General features: G+C 33.7%; 2 protein-coding genes across 2 annotated transcripts; both read right to left on the reverse strand.

Annotated features, from left to right (window-relative positions):
* Positions 1–769: 769 nt before the first annotated feature.
* Positions 770–5,100, reverse strand: LOC145636460 (plant UBX domain-containing protein 4-like). Its single transcript, XM_081688033.1, has 4 exons — positions 4,782–5,100; positions 2,025–2,307; positions 1,818–1,916; positions 770–1,465 (listed from the first exon to the last, which is right to left on the reverse strand). The coding sequence occupies exons 1-4, from the start codon at positions 4,940–4,942 to the stop codon at positions 1,091–1,093; spliced, it is 918 nt and encodes a 305-aa protein (XP_081544159.1). The 5' UTR covers positions 4,943–5,100; the 3' UTR covers positions 770–1,090.
* Positions 5,101–9,298: 4,198 nt separating this feature from the next.
* Positions 9,299–15,861, reverse strand: LOC145636461 (uncharacterized). Its single transcript, XM_081688034.1, has 14 exons — positions 15,471–15,861; positions 15,149–15,300; positions 14,797–14,958; positions 13,936–14,045; positions 13,581–13,725; positions 13,145–13,407; positions 12,643–12,767; positions 12,463–12,506; positions 11,424–11,555; positions 11,049–11,126; positions 10,323–10,405; positions 10,082–10,204; positions 9,779–9,839; positions 9,299–9,650 (listed from the first exon to the last, which is right to left on the reverse strand). The coding sequence occupies exons 1-14, from the start codon at positions 15,583–15,585 to the stop codon at positions 9,474–9,476; spliced, it is 1,770 nt and encodes a 589-aa protein (XP_081544160.1). The 5' UTR covers positions 15,586–15,861; the 3' UTR covers positions 9,299–9,473.
* Between the last annotated feature and the right edge of the window lie 6,132 nt (positions 15,862–21,993).

A 21,993-nucleotide genomic window follows, 5' to 3' on the forward strand; every position in this document is an offset into this window, starting at 1 on the left:
CGGGGTCATATAATTTCGTTTGGAACCATATATGATCATTTATTTGTTGTCATAAATGTTCGTGGTAGGCTTGAGTTAATGAATTCGGTGCAAGTTATAAACCGGTAAATAGGCTGTTTAAAGGCAAATTGGATGGTTCCACCCACCCAATTGGAATCCCAAAGGATATTAGGGAGCATGACAAAAATTTCGGCAATTTTTATTTCAGGGCGAATAAAGTCAAAAATTTCCAAAATTGAAGGCTAATATCCACGTTTTTTGACACATTTTGGAGGTTTCGGGGTCCGGTATCAAAAAATATAGAAATTCTATGGGATACATCTCGGGGTCATATAATGTCATTTGTAACCATATATAATCATTATTTGTTGTAATAAATGTTCGTGTTAGGCTTGAACACGTATGAGTAGCTAAAAGTAAACATTTCATATCGTCGCAGAATATCATATCTCTGGTTAATCTTCGAAAACCAATGTGTATTGTATTACAAATTCATTCTAATCATGGCCTACGGAGTACACTTGGTTTTCTAGACGTAAGAAGTTTTATGATCCGACCCCTAATGTTCTATCGTGTAATTCTGCTTTCTTTACCTAGTTTAGGTTGTAATCATGCTTTTCATTAATAGTACTCTTTATCAAAAAAAAAAAAAAAATCATTCTAAAGTTCAGTAGGGCATTATAAATTGCACAGAAGTTCCACGGGAAGATGGACATGCTCAAGCGTCAACTCGACTTTGTAATTTTTGCCATTAAACCTGATAGAAGCATTGAATTTGGATGTATCCCCTTTCACTAAGAAAATTTCAAAGCATTTTACAACTATATAAAAATACTGTAAGATGGTAGAATGTAACATCAGGAAAGTGCAAAAAATTAAAAATGCATAGACAATTACCAGCTCTAAACTGTCATATAACCATATACTCATCGTTTCCCACACAAACGACTTGATTCACCTTTTCGACAAGGATGATTCAGCAGTTCACCCAGACGCATAAAAAGTGCACAAAAAGGCCAGGTATGTTCATATTTGGCATAACATGTCCATTTTGAAACATTTAATCCCAACCGGAATATGCAACGCTACCTTAGCTTAGTTTCTGCATAACAACTGAATTAGCAAGACCAGCCTGCTCTATTGTCTGGTTCAGATCACTGAGTGGCTTGGGAGGAAATCCGACAGTTTGGAGCTGGTAAGTTCTACTTCCTCCTGGCCGTGAAGCATCAATGAAGGCGCGGATATCATTGATTGTGTGGTGGTAATTAAAATGGGCCACCATGCGAGTCCCATCTGCTAACCTGAGCTGAATGGGGGTCGAAGGTTGGCTCTGATCCACAACCAGGCCAGCAGAAGGGGGTGGGGCAGAGTTGAGAGGAGCAGTTTGCTCGGATGCTGCAGAGGAAGTGCTGCCGCCAAGGGTTCTTCCAACACCTTGAAATGCAACAGTCCGCTTCTCAGGTTCCTGCAAGTAAACAAGAGAAAATCAGGAAAGTGGTTATTCACTCCTTCAGTTCCATATTCCACAATATATGGGATTAATGGGAAGTCCAAAAATAATCTACCACTTACCAACCCCCCTCTTACAACCTATTTTTCAATTTTCTTAATTAAATGACAGCCCTACAAGATTACTTTATATGCACGACATAGCCTAAATTGAAGATTAAACTTTGGCAGAGGGATTATCAAACAACAACAATATGCATGGTGCTAAAAAAGACAGTCATTATATTCTACATCCTAAGCTAACCAAAAATATCAATCAATGAGTATTAAGCTACTTAAAGAAAGAAAAAATTTAACTGAGAACTCACAGGACAGTCGACTCCCTCCCTTCTGATGAGATTTACATGCACTGAAGACCTTCTATCTGCAGGTTCAAGCTCTTTTGGGCACTCAGATTTTCCAATGCTCTGCATTGGAGAAAAGTATAATGTAACTGAAAAACACGAGATACAAAACAGGATGGGGGACCGTACCGGGGGGGGGGGGGGACATAGGCTCTGAAACTGATTTATTACCTCTATGAATGATGCATTTTCAGGGTCGTCCAACCTTCTGAGGGGACCATCATTTACAGTGAATCCATTCTGCCAGAAAACAATGTTGTGGACAACTGGCTCAGCTGGCTGAGAGCCAGCAGCTACTGCCTCCCCAGATGCAAGTGTTCTTCCAGTACCCGTGAAGCTTGAGCTAGAAGGGCGCAGGTTCTCCAGAGGACCTTCAACAGCACCTAGTTGCCTCGCTTGGTTAAAAATCGCATCCACATCATTACCCTTGGGTGGCTCTTGGACCAGCATTCCACTGCAAATGTGCAATTTCAAGCATTAGGCAAATCATTCAAAATATAATACAAAAAGGTTTTCCAAATAAACTCCCCGACAATCAACTGCATGGCTTTTGTTCATAGTGCTTTACAGTTATGACTGAAGTATCCAGGAGAGAGGGAAGGTGTTGGGGGGGGGGGGGGGTATCAGACACAAGCATTCGAATCTCTTACCTCGTCCGCAAGTTTTGCGACTCAATGACCTCATAAAAGAAAACACAGGAACTTGACCAGCTTAGTAAACTAAAGTTCCCTTTCTTAACAATACTAGACCTCTTAGACAGAGCAGCAGATTAAAGTTGGAAAAGACAAAAGAGGAGAGGAGAATAAACCTCTTTATAAAGAAATTAAAGTACCCAAAAAAAAAAAAAAAAAAAAAAAAAAAAAAAAAAAAAGCACCCCTACCCCCGAACTGCCAAAGCTCATTAGCTGGGTGAGAAAACATCATCCATGACATGAAGTGCTATTCACTACAATTAGGTCCATACTTTACTACTCCACACAGAAAAACTTTCCTACAGCCAAACACCGCTCATCCTGTCACATTACAGTGTGACTCAAGAATGAATTGCTCACTGTGGTATTACGAGAGCCTTCAAATACAACTATTCCTTTCCCTCTCCTCTCACCCTAATTCTACTATCTTTCTCAACCGCTAGTTCTCTTTCTATTTCCAAACATCTCATTACAAGATGATATAAATCAATTCTAAACATTTCATCAACTGCTTTGGGTTCTAGCACGCAAACTCACACCTCCCACGTTCGTATTTGACAATCACGAATAATCAGCAGACATCCAACTTATGATAAGTGGAGTATGACCAACACCTTATACATGGGTATCATAGGCAAGAGGGAAAAAAGTTAATGACTTAAAGGGAACTGACGAGTATCCAAGCTCGCGGAACCACTTTTCTGACTTTTATCCAAGAGAATGCCTTAAGTCCCTTAACCCACCAATGCCGCGTCTGGCTAGCAGTTAGAAAAGAAAAGACTTATCGAAGGGCAAATAAAACTAATTCACACATTTCCAAGAGAGTGCCGCTAACTAAGGAAATCAGACTGCAGTCTTACGATTACCTCTCAATAAATCAAACTTGCTCTATCATTCACTGTCAAGTGTCAACCACCACCTATAAAGATAGGATAACTAACCTTACACCACACCCTTGAAACAAACCAATCATCCTTGTGATTTCCTACTTCCCATTCAATCACTAAAAAAAATCGAACTTTCGTCCCTTTCATTTGCCCAATATCCATTGTCTTTAGAATGCTAGATAACATTTAATATAGGCAGAAAAGTACGTCAGATTTTGACACTTAAAAAGCTAGTCCACTGTAATTCGTACATAGTGCCGCAAATTCCAAATAGTTGACACCAACAATTAAAATACTACCAAACAGAAGTACAAATGCAATCATGGCAGGACAACACTTGGTAACAACATCATAAACAACAAAAAAAATCTAAAAATGTACACTAAAAATCAAGCATTAAGAAAAGGATAAAGGTGCAACCCCTTCTCACCGCCATTAAAGCATTGATTATTATTATTATTATTACACACCAAAATTTCTAGAACAAAAAAAGTATTCAACAACACAAGGCAATTCTTGACACAAACAAGCATTATTTAGTTTCACTAGCTTCAATAGACCTAAGTTCACAAGTTCGGTGTATGGTAAGTTCAGAAAAGGGCCAATAAGTACAATTAAAGTTAAGTTCACGACTAACCAAGTTGAATAACTACAATAAAATAAGTAACAAAGCTACATACAGGGCTAATAATTTAAGATATGATCATACTCGTATAAATTTAAATAAGTGAACTTCAAGTGAATGGAGCGCACCCTTGACTGTAACAAAAAGGTTGTTCTTGAAACTAACAAGGTTATCCCATAACTGTCTCAAACCAAACCAAAACATACCCAAAAAGCCGAGAGCTTGACAACATCTTACAACAAAGAACATGAGTTATACACCTCGATTTCATAAAACCAAGCATATTATAATAACTAAATCACAAAATTATATATTATGAAGTATATTATTCCGTACTATATTAACAGTCCAAAAAGAACTAGCAAAAGGGGCTGTTCTTAATAATCTCAAACTAAACAAAAACATACCTAAAACCTGCAATTGACAGCATTAATAATCAACTCTATGATTCACAATAAAAAAACCTCAATTCAAATTACCAACAAGGGCAATCCTTAAACATCCCAAACAAAAACATATCCAACAACGATTAACCACAAATTATCAAATTATACAATCAAAGCACAAAACAACAAGCAAATTAACCTCAATTACATCAAAATTAACAAAAGGGTAATTCTTAAAAATCAAAAACTAAACTAAAACAGATCAAAAACCCAAGATTAACAAGAAATTATCAAGTGGGTAACAAATAAATTAAATTAAAAAGGGTAAAAGCGTAAACCTTTTTTCACCACCAGTGTAATACTCTTGTGGGGCGTTATCAGAGTCGCTATCAGAGTCAGGACTTGAGCGACGATTCAAGTCGGCGAGTGTTCGAATCCCACCAGCGGGTCGACTACCACCGCTAACAGATCTCGTTGTTTTCTTGTCTTTGGAAGCCATAAAAATTATTAAGGTTTGATTGAGGTTTTTTTTACAGTTTTTTTGCAATTTCTTCTGCTACAAACTTTAATAGTTTGATGTGTGAGGAAAGAGAAAACTGCGTGGATGGCTGGATGCTTTGTGTGTATATGTGTCAATGGGTGTATTTCCGATATTTTTTTTTGGTCAATGCTACTGTAATCCTTTATCTGTTTCTTAATCCTCGTTTGGTATTAATCGCAACATTAGGTATTCACCAAGTTTAAAATTTATAAGATGGGTCCAAAAGAGAGTTTTTTTTTTTTACTACTCCGTCTAAAGTACTCCCTTTCTTTTTATTATGTGAGGAATAAATGCTAGAAAGAGAAATGTAATTTAGGGACGAATGGAGTATTGTTAGTAAGACAGAGAAATAATTTTTTTTTGGAGAAGAGAGAGAAATAATAAAATAATAGTGGATCTTTTTTAAATATAGAAATATTGCAATTAATATGAAATGGATGTAAAAGGAAAGTGTTGCGATGAATACGAAACGAATAGAGTAATATATATAGTACTTTGTATATTTTTTTATGTTTAGAGAACCACGTGGGCAGATGATGAGAGTCGATCCCAAGATTTATTGAGACCGGGAGGGAAGTTTTAAAGACTTGAGCTTATCCTTACTCAACCTATTGCCTTAATATTGAAGCGTGGAAACCAAGCATAGTTTAATCTAGTGGTAAGATTTGCATTTCACGAGAGAGAAGAAAAAAAAGTGTATAAATAGAGAAATGTTGCACTATTTGTTTTATATATCATAAAATGATAAGTGTGACAATTAAAAACATACCAAGGGAGTACCCGTATATATTTGTTTTTTTGGTAATGTAAAATACTCCATTTATTTTTTTAATGCATCATTTACTACTTTTGGGTATATTTCAATTTTATGATGGGTATTTGGTACTCCCTCCGTCCCTAAATTACATTCCTCCTTTCTATTTTTGGTATTCCAAAATTACATTCCTCCTTTCTATCTTTGGTAAGTTTAATTTAATAAATCAACTCTCTTTTTCTGTTTTATATTTAATTTAATTTAATGTTTTCTCACTCATCCTTACCTAATCTCACTCATAATCCTTGTGCCAAATTACAATGAATATGATTGGTTAAAAATTTTCAATTAGGAGCATGTGATTGGTCCTTTTTTTTTGCAAAGGATTGATGACATGTCATGAGTAATAATTATTCTATCTTTGTACTTCCCATAGCATTATGTAATCATTGTTATTTGTCTTACTCCTTCCTTCTTAATTCCCGTGTAAATTACCAAAGAGGAATGTAATTTAGGGACGGAGGGAGTACCAATTACAAAGTGTATACAGTCGATACAGAGTATCAAAGTTCATTATTTTTCTCTCTTCCCTATTTATTTGATTTTTTTTTTTTTTTTACCATTTCTTTCTCTTTTATGATCCAACTTAAATAATTAATAACTATTATTTCTCACATGAAAACCCCTTATTTTTAATTTTTTTTTTTTTATCATTTCGTTATCTTTTATGATCCTACTTAAATAATTAAGTTCTCACATGATCTCTCTTTTATGTTCTCATTGTAAGTTTATTAAAATACTTGTATACTATGTACATTTTTTGGGAGGGTTTCCCATCACACGGCTCACCAACTTGATTTTCTGCGGAAACCGCCTATTTAGTTACTTTCTTTGTTTGGATAGTAGTATACTATGTACTTAAAATAACATCTACTTGAACCCAACTACAATAGTTGGGTAGCCATTATATTTCAAAAAAAAAAAATAGCATCTACTTGCCTCATTTGTATAACACTCCGAACTAAAAATAGATAAAGCTATGTTGTTTAGAGTTGCTTTCCTCTGCCATGCTCTATTTTATACTCAAAAACTCGAGAGAGAAGGGTCTCTCTCTTACAATTTTTTTAGTAAATACAAGTGATACATTTAAAATTAACAGTGATACTCCATATATATCTATACAATAGTTTTTTTTTTTTTTTTTTTTTTTTTTTTGGGAAAAAATCTATACAATAGACAATAGTAAACATAACTAAAACAACGTATCAATAACAACAACCGAGCAAACAGATAAAGTGAGTAGACTGTAATAAGTTAAAGTGTAGAGTACGAATAGGACTAAAATAAATTATTTCTTTGGTTGTTGTACCAAAGTAAATAAATAAAAATTCCTTGGATTGTGGATTGGACCCCCCATGTTCAAAAGTTGTATACCAAATGTTTGTACCCCGTGATATCAACAAGACAACACAACAATAGATCTTTGCCTCTTGAGTTAATAATCAACTAATCACACAACAATTATTCCCATAAAATAACTTTAAGTTTGATTAGTTTTCCTTACACTAATGAGAGTATAGAGAATCAAGGATAATCACTCAATTCATGATGTTTATGTGTTACATAACCTCTTCTTTTTCAATAGATAAGATGAATGATCCAATTAGTTATAACTCCCGAGATATCTAAATTTAATTTATGCTACGCATGGAAAAAAGGGGCAAAATATCCCAAAAGAATCTTTATCTATTATCATTTATGCCTTGATCTTCTCAACTTTTTAATAAAGCGTATAAAAAAAAATTGAGTTATTTAAAAGCCCGATTAAAATCTACACTGACAAAGTAACTCTTATAACATTGATAGAGTAATTTCATATACAAAGTATACTTGTTAAACTGTTGAGTAACCCTAAATATTGACATAGTAACCCCTATAACATTAGTCGAATAATCTCTATATTACTGACCGAGCAACCTCATGGTTGCTGGCTTCATTGTATAGTTAACCACATCTAAAGTTTAGTGGTCTAAGGGCCTGTTCTCTTCCGTTGAAGTTCAGTTCAGTTCAGTTCAGTTCGGTTCAGTTCAGTTCAGCTCTTAATTTACGTCTAATGATATTGCTAATAATATAAAGCCAAATTTCATTCTTTTAAGCTCTTATTACAACGACGACAACAACAACAACAACAACAACAACAACAACAACAACAACAACAACAACAACAATAATAATAATAATAATAATAATAATAATAATAATAATAATAATAATAATATTAACAACAACAATAATAATCAATAAGTAATAAATAATAATAATAATAATAATAATAATAATAATAATAATAATTATAATAATAATAACAATAATAATTGAAATAATAATACTAATAATAATAATAATAATAATCAATAAATAATAATAATAATAATAATAATAATCAATAATTAATAATAATAATAATATTATTATTAATAATAATAATAATAATAATATTAATAATAATAATAATAATAATATGTACATTTGTATATACACATATGTATAGTAATAAATAATCAATAAATAATCAAAGATCACTAATCCGTAGTTAAAAATCACTAATTAATAAGTTCAGTTCAGTTCAGTTCAGTTCAGCTGAGTTCAGTCAATCGGAACAGCAAAATAAGTTAAACTCCTTGGAAAAAAAAAATCTAGAATACAGTTTAAACCGTTGTGACCAACCTTGTATAAAATCTAGAATACAATCTAAACTGGTGTGGCAACCAACGAATTAAAGCTAGTGGACTAAATATCAAGAATACAGTGTAAACTAAAGCAATAATACGAGTATGAATATTTTATGTCGGTAATGGAGCTAAATACGGAGTATATACTAGTATTTCCAAGAGAAGTGACTGTGTTGTGGAATGTGGATAGAGTATATTCAAGTTGTATTTTGTCAGCCAAATTTTTTTTAATATAAACTTCTTGAGTTTAATTTAATTAAACTTATTTTGTTAGATTGAACTTATTTGAACATATTTAAATTAATTAACTTTAGTTATGAATAAAATCAAGTGACGAATGTGGTTTTGGTGTGACCGTTTGTAAATAATAGAGTGATCTCTATAATAACTTGCCATACCGTGATGACTAGTCATATACGTAGTATAAAAGTTAGTGATAACCCAACTCTTTTATTTTTTATTTAGATTGATTAAACACGCGTTAATTATCAAAGGTGGTTCCACATAAATTCGAATCTTTTACCAAATTGTCAAAATTCACATGATCAGATTCTTTGTTCTTGTCTTGGCTCTCAAGTGTCTGCATCTCTTTTGATTTTCGTTTCTAACACGTTTTGGATGTTTGCCCTTTACAGGAAATGTTGTAAAGAACAAAGAAGCGATGTCCATGCAGTACAAATTCATGACTTCATTGTTACATGTTGAGATATACTTCGTTGTAACCGAATCGACGGTATTTAAGCAAGAAAATGTGTATGCACCGTAAAAGTCATGCATCGTGTTAAGCTAAACCTTTTCGGGAAGGGGATACATCTTCGGGGTCAGTCATTCATAAAAGTAACATGATACGCTGTTAAAACTTAAATACAAAAGTCAATTTTACATGTAATTCTAATAGAAAGTCTATTGGGGCAGACCATTTTCCTATGTACTTTGTGTAACGAGTCAAAAACAAGATCAATCTATTTCACTCTATGTTTGATGTCAAATCTATGACCTCCCATCAGCTCATGTCCAATGGCCGTTTATCAAGGCGACGACTCTGTTTTTGATTCCTTAGCTCTTCAATGTCAAAAAGGGTTTTCTTCCGAGATATTGCGCTTTCGATATACTCGTGTACAGGGGGAAGGGATCCTTCTTTAGCGTCTGTAGAGGTGTTAATTACTTTGTTCCGAATAACCTGTTGAAAGTAAAAGAAATTTCTTTTTGATTATATCACATTTACAAACATCAACAAAGGTGCAAATTCGCCTCAAGGCAAAGAAGTAATTTAAGAGGAAGCAAGGAAGGGGGAAAAAGAAAACTTACCTTGGATGCCCAGCGACGCTCTGCCTGCTGACATACATCTCTGATATCCCGTCCAGACAAGCTGGTTTTGGAAAAGAAAATGAGAACATTCATAGCAATGAGCATCACTATAAACAAAGTAGTCGTATTTTGCAATTTTTGTTTTGTTCTTTTCACTTCAAAACAGCCTTATTAAATTTGTTTTAATTGTAAACTGGACTTGGGTAGCCTTTATTTTTAATGACCATATTTATCTATAACTCCATAATCATTGATCCATGACCACAGGTCAAGTCAGTGCAAACACAGTTGAACTTTGCTTACCCTTCGGTAACTGAAGCAAACTCGTCAAGTTCAGAATTAGCAAGGTGCTTTGCATACTGAGCTGCTATTTTCTGTCGATTCTGGTGATCAGGCAGACCAAAGAAAATCATCGAATCAAATCGGCTGAAAATAAAACAAAGAGTTGGTTAGTTGAGGTCTTAAGACTCTTAACTCGCAAGTAGGAAAATGCAAATAAGATCTGAAGATAGCTTCTTAATTAAATTAGTAGCATATGCTGTACCTAATGAGAGCAGGATCAATATCCTGCTTTCTGTTTGTTGCAGCAATCACCACCACCTTCTTATCTTGTTCAAAACCATCAATCTGTACCAAAGAAGTTATTATATAGAACTCTGGTCTCGGTCTTATGAACAAGTATAATATAAACTACACGCTAATTGTAATTTTTTTTAGAATCTTTACAACACTTTAAGGCAGAAATTTAAGTTCAAGATTTTTCAACTAGCGCACACTAAATTTTTAATCCACAATAGATTGTAGATAATTTCTAGACAGGCTTAAGAAGCAAGATGTCATTGAGTGTCAATAGAAGGCTTGATTTGGACCGGGTATGAGAGCAGAGTCCTGGCTTGACTAGGCCAAACTGGATGATCATGAGGGGTGGCTTGGTCTGAAAGTACTTTCAAGAACAACAAAGCTAAGAGGAACTATGAGATGCACAATACACACAAGAGAGATGCCTAGTTGGAGAAGACTAAGCAGCCGATAAAGGCAAAAGCAGAACATTCATTTAGTTCAATTGGCCTTGAGATGCGAAACAACAAAGCAATTTTAAGTTTGAAGGAGATTTGAAACACATTGTGCTGTTTTCATTCTCACTCCTCAAAAAATTATTTTCATACTAGTCAAATTCCAGGCCCAGAGGCATGGTCAAAGTACTTAGCTAGCAACTAACATATAAACAATATCAATCTTTCAACTCTTGCCATGTTGAAGACTGTTTTACCTGCCTCAATAACACCGATAAAATTCTTCTAGTAGCTTCATGTATCTCACTATCACGGGCAATAGCAAAAGAATCAACCTGCACGGGTTAAAATACGGTCATGTTAGTAGATAATTGAGACTACACTTGAGTGGGCTGTCCATGAAATGCTAAGTCAGCTGCAAGAAATTAAGTACATCCTCTATCACAACATATTAAGCCACATTTCTATTTTAGATTGTCCCAAAATAATACCCCCACTTTCTAAACTTTGACAAGTCAAATTTTGAACTTCCCAAATTAACCCTTCATGATACCCTTATAAGAGTTCCAAATACTTTGTTCATACAACCTTAGTATGATGAAGATGGAACTTTTAAGCATGGTGTCAAGTACCTCGTCCAAAAATATGATTGCACCATCTGGAAGCTCATTGGCAAGAGAAAAAACCTTCCCAAAGAGACGCTCACTTTCACCGTAATACTTGGACATGACGACCTCCAATGGCACATAAAGAAGAGGAACCCCCTAGAAGGCACAGTAAAAGATAGCTCAGTTGAATTTGATAACTTATAAGTGACATGAAAATACAAGGCGCTACTGCAATTATAATTCTAAGAACAAAAAAACTTTCAGCAGAGTATACAAATTATTGCAATCCAACAAGCATGTCTACAATTGGATATTCGGAATCATAGTATTCAAACCTATGACATTTGTAAAAACCAAACTGCAAAGCAAGAGTGGTGCTACATAAACAGCTAGGTTAGTAAGGTTACTCAATGCATTTCAATTCACCACAAGTAACTATGTTGAGTCTTTGATAGTGAACGCGGATATGGACACTTGACACTTCAATTTGGTCTTTTGGACCAATAACACGGGCTAACTCTCAGGTGTTTCATTTGATCTCATGCTCATATAAGCAGCCTAGTTTCTAATCCACATTAATCTATAAGTCCATTGACTGGAATTATATGCTGCATTCAACTGCAGGGCATAGATATTCATTCTGTTTCTGAAAACTCGAATAAACAAGAACAGTATGACTGAATGACACACAATTATGTATGCGATTAGAAATTCAGAACCACATATAGCATGAAACCACATTAGTAAACCAACCATATGTAGCATACATTCTTCAACAAACTGCATTTAGTTCTTTTTCTTTTTCTTTTTAATAAACCTGCAAAAAATACAGTATCACAAGTAACAAGCTCGGTGACAATATAGGATTGCTCCTGCATATGACATATCACATGTAAACAAAGACCGACTGATCAAAGTACAGCTGGAAAGGTATGAGATATCATTTGTCCAAAAAAATAAAGGAGCAAATTTGACACTCATATTTTTTACGTAGTATATATCATTCTAAATGTAAAGTAACAAATCCATCAATTAAAGATCATTACAGAGAGTAAAGGCTTACCGCTTGATTAGCAATAACACGAGCACAAGATGTTTTCCCAGTACCTAAGCACAAAGTATATGCATGTCTTATTCGAATGGTCTCAAGATGGCTAATAAAGTCTATCATTTCCCTAGTAAATATTGACATTTACAAGACAAAATGTGGACAACATAGTTTCAGTTATTTTGGAAGGAAAACCTGGAGGGCCTTCAAAAAGAACAGCTCTGGGTCTATTGGACTCATATTTTCGCCGAGTTCCACGGGCAATATCATCATATACTTCAGGACTACGCAGAGCCAACAGCACAGTATCCTCTATTTCCCTGTAAAAGAGAAAAAGAAGGGAAAAAAAAGGTGTATTAATCCTCTATTGTTGGTCAGGAAGAATTTTAGGTATTGCATACAAAGTGTTTAATAAATCCATAAAATATTGTCTCTTATATACTTCGAATGAAGTATATCCAGTGGGACACTGCAAACGCAGCTATTAGATAAAAGGCACACATATAATAAGGTCAAGGAGATCACTCTTCCCTATTTCACAATTACTTTCATCACCTCCTGAGCCCAATTATTTGACATTCAATGACAATTACATTTGATACTTCACAAGTACGTGCATTAAAAAATCAAAGACCTCTAAAATTTAAGTCTACAATCTTAAATAAGCCAATTCATCAAAGACCCAAATCTCAAATACCTCTTTTGCTGATCATAGCCAGCAATGGTATCCCATGACACCTCTTCATTGGCATTACCAACAAGTGGTGCATCAAGCCCGAATACACGTATGCCCATGGCTTCTAAGCTAGTAATTGATTTACTCGTCGAAGGTGTTCCTGCAGAACTACTTCTTTCTCCGGCTTTGCTCTGCCCTGGCCTTTCACCAGCTATTTGCATGATCGACACCAGAGCCTCAAGCTCTGCAGGACTAAAGCTTCCTTTCTTCAGGAACTCAACCTCCTGAAAGTTTATCATCAACAAAAACATCAGCTCGATGCTAGATGCCAGCAATACTCACTATGATTTTTTTTTTTTTTTTTTTGTGGGGGTGGGGGGGGGGGGGGGGGGGGAGGCCATATAGCATCTACAAGGACAGTATCAACTATCAAGTTTGAATTAAAGGCGATAATTACCGGCTTATCAGGACTTATCAGTGACCTAAATATTAAAACACAGAGATCACTGTCATTTGAAATGTTTTCTCCTGTGCCAACACTACTCCCTCCACTTTCTCTCTTTTCATTCGGGAGCCTGAGAGCTAGCTGCCAAGCAACTGTGCTGAAATTATACAGCGTAACAGAAAAAGAAAAAAGAAAAAAATATAGAGTTAACTGATAAAAGCAGATTCAATCACAATATATAACTGAATTGATTACTACTAATGGCAATGAAACTGAAATAGCATAATTGCAGAAATAAATCTGACTTACAAAACATGTCAAAAGAAAAGCCAGAAAAAGATTGATAGAACTTAAGCTTCGAAATTACCTGTCCCAGGATTGAACTTCCAAAGGTGAACCACCATTGAGGCTTGCAGCAAGGTTTGCTATCAATCTAGGGATTTCACAATATGCAGGTACTGGGAACTTGATAGCAATCTACGCATATCATAAAGAACCATTATCATAGCTGGCAACAATGCCAAAAAAAAAGAAGCTGATAACATAAGATCAAACAAAATGTACAAACTACAAACACTTGGGCTGCACAAAGCAAACAGCTTTCTTTGAATAACTAGTAAGTTTGTTCTTATCTTTTGACTTTGTCAGCCTTAAGATGATTATACTTAATAGAAAAGTATAAGTAAAACCTCACAAGAGAAGCCTTCAGTGTTGGACCAATTTTGACCTTTTTAGGCCCAGAAAGAAAAGAGGCCGGGGTTCTTCCCATGGACCCCACAAGACCCCGGGAGGCTGGATGCGCCACCTTATTATCTACCTTGAATATATATTCACTCTAAACTTAAGTTTAAGGTATGCTTCCAAATTCTATCACAATCTTATTAAAGCTATGGTTTGTTATGTATGATTTCTACTAAATTTTGATCCCGATTTCCTCAATTAGAATGAAATAACAAAATTGTGAACATCGGAGGACTAAAGGAGTAAAGGACCAATGATTCATTTAATTAATCCCTAGGTTGACTCCAAATAGGAAGGAACCGGACTAGCCTCTTTTCTGTGCTCCTCGCCTCTTGTAACTCTTGTTATATCGTAATTAGATTTGATAGTAAACAAAGTTTGGAAAGAAGGTGATGCAGAACTATACAAGAAACTCTATAATCTGTCTCATCAGCAATAAATATGGTATTTGATGCAGAATTTTACTAGGGTGATAAGGTATGTGTACCTTTTGGCCCTTTACTGCAACAGTGAATCGTGGATAAGAACCATACTTCAAGCTTTTGCTTCTTATAAGATCCTCCAACCTACGTCGTTCATTTTTCGCTATTTCTTCCAGGTTATCATAACTTGAAGGGATATCAGACGGCAAGGGAGATTCTGAAGGGACCTGCAACGGGTTCAGCAACAATGAAATGCTCTTCAATATACTCAGTATGCAGTTCAGTTTAGACTTTAGAGTCCAATTTTCCAAAACAAATCATACGGAACAAGAAGCAGGCAAACTAGGCCCAGCGCTAGCAATGCATGAAAACATGAATCGCCACACAGAGTAGTCAATCTAGATAACAAGCACAAACCTCATTTGTATCTGCATAAGCCACATCTACAATCCCAAAACCAATAACACTAGCTAGCACAAGCGGAATGCAAAGTGACCGGGTAGACTCGAAACTAGAAAATGGAATACGGCCTTTAAACGCATTGGCTAATTGCTGCTGGGTTCCATAACCTGCACATCACATAATTGCAAACCTGAATTGATAAATGTTCAAACTATAAGCTATAACATTAACAAGACTAAATGTAGTTATTATTATAAAACCCAAAAATAAAATTAAAGGGATGAACTAAAAAGAGTAAAATTCAAAGATAACCCAGAAATTAGAAAGAAAATATTACCATGATAAAGACGAGTTTGAAGGAGTTGAGGAGATGATGAAGGGTTTATGGTTTTAGAAGAAGAAATTGCACTGCGCCAAACTCTCCTAGTTAATAATCGACTGAATGTTGCCATGATAATTCCAATTTTTGATCAAAATTCGAGGGTTTTTGATGAAATTGAATTTTGCTAGAATTACTAGGAAATCGGAGAATTGAATTCCAAGTCAATTTTATTCATAGTCCCCCACCAATACTACAGTTGGGTCGAATAAGCATGAAGAATCTGATTCTGGTAGCTTCAATTTCTTGAAGGACAGGTTATGTGATTTTTCTTTGGAAGGAGAGGTGGGGAGTTTTTTTTTTTTTTTTTTTTTTTTTTTACAACCGCTCACGTCAACCTGATTCAAGTTAACGGGCTAAATGCGTTTGGGGATAAGGGGATCTCCAATTCTCCATTCTTACATGCCTAGTGGGAGTTAAACCTCGGGTCGGAATATTCTTTCCATATCACTAGGCAAACAATTGGTTGGTAAGAGGGTTGAGGAGCATTGTATATTGCTTTTAATACCGTTCTATACTTCTATTTCATAGATACCTCATATAAAATAGTACTCGTAATTTCTATTGTACTTTATGTTACATGAGAAAGTAAGGGCAAAGAAAGATGAGAAGGATGCCAAACAAAAATGGTTTACACTATATCCTCAAACATTTTTAAAAACAAATTACGTAATTTTTAAGTACATTACACTTACTTATTGTTTTAGCTTGAAAACAGAAAATTAAATGTTTGATAGAGTGTTACTTCCTTTAACGAGACATTATGTTTGTCAATTCATCATTAGATATCGCTATGTTCTATACAACACGTGTAACACGTTTAGGTCGTTTACACATGTTGATCTAGGTATGATGTGCATAGTAAAATCTGTTTGATGTTAAGTAAATAGCGTAAACATAGAGAGACATGCCTGTTTGTAAAGATTGTCTACAAGTAAATGGGAATATTTCTTGGAGGAGAACCTTGATGCTAAATGCAATGAATATTTGTGGACTGATCCTTTGGGGTCGTTTTAAGGATTATTTGGGGCCTTGGGCTTGGTTTAAGATCAACTATGGGCTGTTAGAAGAAGTGTCTCTGTTGGGCTAAAACTGGGGTTAAATCAAGTCTAGTAGGATGACATTAGCCCAAATGATCCAACTGTTTTATTTTTGTTTGATTCAGCTTTAAATTGTCAGGGAATTAAGTGACAATTACTACTTTTACATTTTTCATCACAATTCTAAAGCTTATTCTAACATACATAAGATTTTTCAACCTTTCCAATTTACAACAATTTGTCACACAAATTAGTAATCCATGAGTTGGTTATAAAACCATATTCGAGAAAGCAAATTACATTTCAACACTAATCAAAGAGAAAGACCTCTTGGAGCATGCAGTGGCCTAGAGGTCACCTTGCATCCTTGAGGTGCGAGGTTTGATTCTCATCAGGCACAATGCCATCCCCCCCCCCCCCCTCAGAACATTGCCAGCTAGGCTTTCTATGATAGGAGTTTTCGGTTGGCGTCTAGTTGATCTTGCCATGTAAAAAAAAAAAAAAAAAAAAATCAACACAAACCAAAACAAATTAAAACTATATAGCACCGACCTAATATAGTTATAAAACCAACCAAGTAACCATCTTAACTAGTTAATTTTTTATAGGATAGTGTTCGCCAATAATTAAATCATGTCTACATCATTTACCTATAATGTCGGTGTAAGAAAAATATCTTGTATTATATTTACTTGAAGGTCTTGTTCAAATCGCTAGTTCAGTACTATTGTCTTTATATCATGCATGCATGTATATAGTACGTACGTACTGTTGAAAGGCATTGGATTATAATCCAACAAAATTGACGTCAACTTTCTGCATGCAATTGTATGTCTTTAACTCATTTATCATTTTATGACTTTATATTATGTCATGCATTCGATCTGTATGTAGAAAACCATTGGATTATTATCCTACAAATTTGCTTTCAACTTTCTTCGATAATTTGGCCTTTTCTTTTGAAGGGTCTCTTAGATGACACTGCTACTTTCAACATTGTGCTCCATATCCATTATTGTCAATATAGTTTAATAATATAGATATCATCGATATAATTAATATCCATGATTTATAACATGATGATCACTTGTAGAAACTCACCCAAAACATCGTTGTATGTGTATTGTATATTATGGTGTTTAAATTAAGCACAAATTATGTATTCGTATGTAATATGTATAGTGTTGCACTTTGTAGCATTATGTGCATGGTGCATCCTTCAAACAAAAATAGTCATTATACCAAATGAATTAAACATATATAATTGTTAGACTAAATTTTTTTAAAAAAAAATATATTCACTCAATTCATTATGTACAAACGCATTGTAAATCAGATTGTATTTGTATTGTGACCGGACTTACAGTGAGTCCAGTGTATAGTAATAAATTAATAATATCATATTTTAATATATTTATATCGTAAGATTTTGACGTTCTAATATCATACGGAGTACAATAATAAATATGAGCTACATATTCATTTTAAATCATTCACGTACTGTCTATATTCATATTAAAATGCGACTTCAATTTATACGTCTTCTTATACTTTGTTTTATTATATTTACTTTTTTTTTTTAATTGCAAATCTCTATCCTTCCAAAAAAAAAATTAAAGACTATTTTAACATAAGGCTACTTTTTATATTAGATGAGTCATAAGTTATACCGATGATTAGCCAAACATCACCACATAAATAATAAGCATATATTCCATATAAACCATCCCCTTAATTATCCAATTAAATAAAGAGCTATCCAGCCGTCCCATTAAGCTAATTTTCATATGTTTGGTAACCTTGTTATATGGAAGAAATAGCAAGGTTAGTTCCCACAATAAAGTGAAAGTATATGGATTATTTTGTTTATACTTGAATAAGGGCATAATTATTCAATATTATAAAGATTAAAGGTAACGAAAATTATAGTAATAGAAAGTACTTATATACCAAGAATAATTAATGTTAATTAAGTATTGTGACTTGGGTTATCTTCTGCATAGAGTGCACACAAGTTGTCACCCACACGTGCAGCTCTGGCTTGATCTCGTGCCATGCTTTAGATTTGAGGAACAAGAAAATCAGACAAACAGAAGAAAAGGAATAAGAAACCACAAATAACTAGGAGGAGCTAGACTGGGCATTTTATTACCCGTAATATAAATCAAGTTCCGTCAAAGTTAACACGTTGGAGGTGATAGAGACATAAAGCATATAAATCAATTTTAAACTTCAACTATTAGCTTACGCTTTTAGTTAAATTAGTCCTCTATTATGGTATCAGGAGCTGAGCTAACATGACAAGAGGGTCACGAGTTTCAATCTTATATACACCTTCCCATTAGTTAAAATTCTTTAAATTAGTTAAATTGGTCTTCTAACATTGGTCAATATATAGGTTATACAAACCATTTCTTCAACTTATTAGGGTATGTTCTCATTGACTGAATTCAGCTGAACTGAACTGAACTGAACTTATTAGAGTTAAACTGAAGTGAACTGAATATTTTATAAGAGAAGGAAATTAGGAGCTGAACTAACCTGAACTGAACAATTTAAATCTTCAAAATAGAAAAACATAAACTATGTCATGGAACCAAGAGAGTAAACATTATATGAGCTACTATATTTCCCGCCCTCTTCAAATTTACTTGCGGGTGGAGAGGCAGACAATGCAACAAGATGCGAAGGAGTTGGTGCAGCAATTATGCGGTAAATGCCAGAAATTTTGGCCCTGTCATCCACTAGCTTGTTAGAGATCTTCAGCCAATCCCAAACTAATAATGATTTTATAAATTAGCAATGTACGTACGTGATGAGAATATTTGGTTTGGCTTAATTATTAGATTAATTGTTTGGTATCAACTAACAATAATTATACTTTGTTTTTTTTTTTTTTTTTATAACTTTGTCATTCTAAAATTAAACTATACATAGATTTGTGAATTAACATAGCAAGGATATCTTAAAATTATAAATTATGTCGGTTGTTATGATATAATATTGATCTTATCAAAGTTTGTATGTGTATGAATGTGACTATCTATGTGAAAATAAAAGGCATGATTAGCTTATACGAAGCATATTAGTTTGAAGTAGATATATGTCCATTTTTATTCCAAATAAATTGGTGTGCTACGATTGCGATATTTTAAATTAAATGAAAAAGAAATAATATGTGTCACCTATTATACATTGAGCTAAAATAACATAATAATCCTTATTTAGGTAAATATTTACATTTTTACTATGTCACAAGACATTGTAATTTCATTTAATTCAAAATCGGTTTGTATTATACTTCCTAAATTCCTTAAGATCGAATCTCCCCATTTGTACTTTACGCAGCATCATTAAATGACCTAGAAAGTTGTTTAGGAAACGGAGATTGATAAAGTATACAACATAATTTTTGGGGCTCAATCATCAGCTTAACCTTTTGATTGAGTTGGTCCTTTGAAATAGTATCAGAGCCAACATGACATAAAGATCACAAGTTCAAATCTCATCCACCCCTCTTTCAAAGTGAAATTAAATCGCGCCAGGTATGAGTGGGCCTGTACCGCATCCACGTTTCAAGCCCAAAGGACCTTTCATGTGAGGGAGAGTATATCTACGTATGTAGGGCATGCAAAGAGCAAATTATTATTAGTTTTGAAAGTATTATACTATTATAGACACTATGGTTGAATAAAAAAGTTCATACAAATTTTATTTTATTTATATATTTTTGTAAGAAAATTATGTTATATTAGAATCGATCCAAATTATGTCATAGGAGGAGATAATACAGAGACATATCATACAATATTGGTCATAATATAATCTCTAAATTTATAGGAGATGGCGAAAGCTCCCAACTAATCATCTATGTCATTGGTATAGAGCATGCTATAATATGTTAGGTAAAACGGATACTTCAATTTTTATGACTTTTCATTAAGATTGATCGACCGACTGCAAATCTTGTAAATTAGTTCAAGCAATTTGGCAATATATATAAGTTAATTAAGGCATTAAGCTAACACATTGCAAATCTGTATTAGTACAAATTAATGTACGATTGTACTCCGTAGCATTCTACTTCATACGAAGTAGCTAGTATATTTTGTGTAGCAAGTTAAATGTCTAGGGTTGAAATAATTAAAAAAAAAAAAGTGAATATGCTCTTTAGCTAATCACATAACATTAATAATTTTGGGTAAAAATTGAAATAGAGAAGGTAAAATTTTGTTTAATTAAGTGTAATGTAAACAAGCCTTAAGTGAGGTAGGCTAGCTCATAGCAATATCATTGTGAGACATTGTTATGGAGTAGTATCCTTCAAATATTAATTACCGTCGTCCATTAAATTTGAAATTTCAATTTAACTTCACTTTAAACCAATACAAGATTATATACTGAACAACATTTTTCATGTAAAGAATGTCTATATCATTTGTTTCATACTCGTATATATAAATGAATGGGGATCCTCTATGCTGTAATAAATTTCCCTTTTTTTAAAAAAAAAAAATTATTCTATTGGCTCTAATCATATCGAGAATGAACATCTAAACAAACATATATAGGAATAACTAAAGGCAAAATTCTCATATTTATCCTCATCAATTCATCATACACACCGTAAACCTTATCCTTCTCGGTCCATCTAAGAGCTAGCTATTTGCTAGACGGATAAACTCGATTTATAAGCTATTTGCTAGAAGGATAAACTAGATTTAAATTATATAAAGTTAACCCCTTAAATCAGATACAAATCCCTATCATATGCAATAACAATTAGCATTCAAACCAATGAAGATTGGATCGATTTATGTATCCAAATTACAAAGCAAACATAAGTGGGAAGGCAAATTAATTACATAGAAAAAGATTAAAAAGGACATCAATATAAGTCATAAGATAGAGATTAAGGGAGCTTAATGCTTGAAACCCTAAATTGAGCTGTCAATTTAGGATTTGTTCCCTCCACTTACTTTTACAACCTCAACCCATGTGCCTTGTCTCATCTTAGAACTTCCCCAATTACAAAGTTATCACTATAATTAATCAATTAATTAATTTTACTTTTTAATTAATTAATTTAAAGCACATCTGAAAAATTCTTTTTTCCAAGTATATTATGTCATTTTTTAATTACCACGGATGGAGAGTTTGTCACCACTTATCCTAACTAGTTAACTGCCAATAAAAAGTTGTATTTTCTTAATCTAATTTTGTGTACTTTTGATGAACAATGTTGGAGACAAGTCGAATTAATTATCAATTTTTATGTGGTTCGTTTGTAGAGGATTAATCATTAAATTATTATTGTAAGTAAGTTTTATTAGTTGCATAATTACAAAATTTACAACTATTATTTAAGGTCATAGATAGTGCAATTGGATGTTTATTGGTGGCACTAATTTTCTAAGAAGGCTCCCTTCCATTCAAGGGTA

The sequence above is a fragment of the Chenopodium album genome, chromosome 6 (genome assembly GCF_948465745.1).
Source record: "Chenopodium album chromosome 6, dcCheAlbu1.1, whole genome shotgun sequence".
NCBI classification, from domain to species: Eukaryota; Viridiplantae; Streptophyta; class Magnoliopsida; order Caryophyllales; family Amaranthaceae; genus Chenopodium; species Chenopodium album.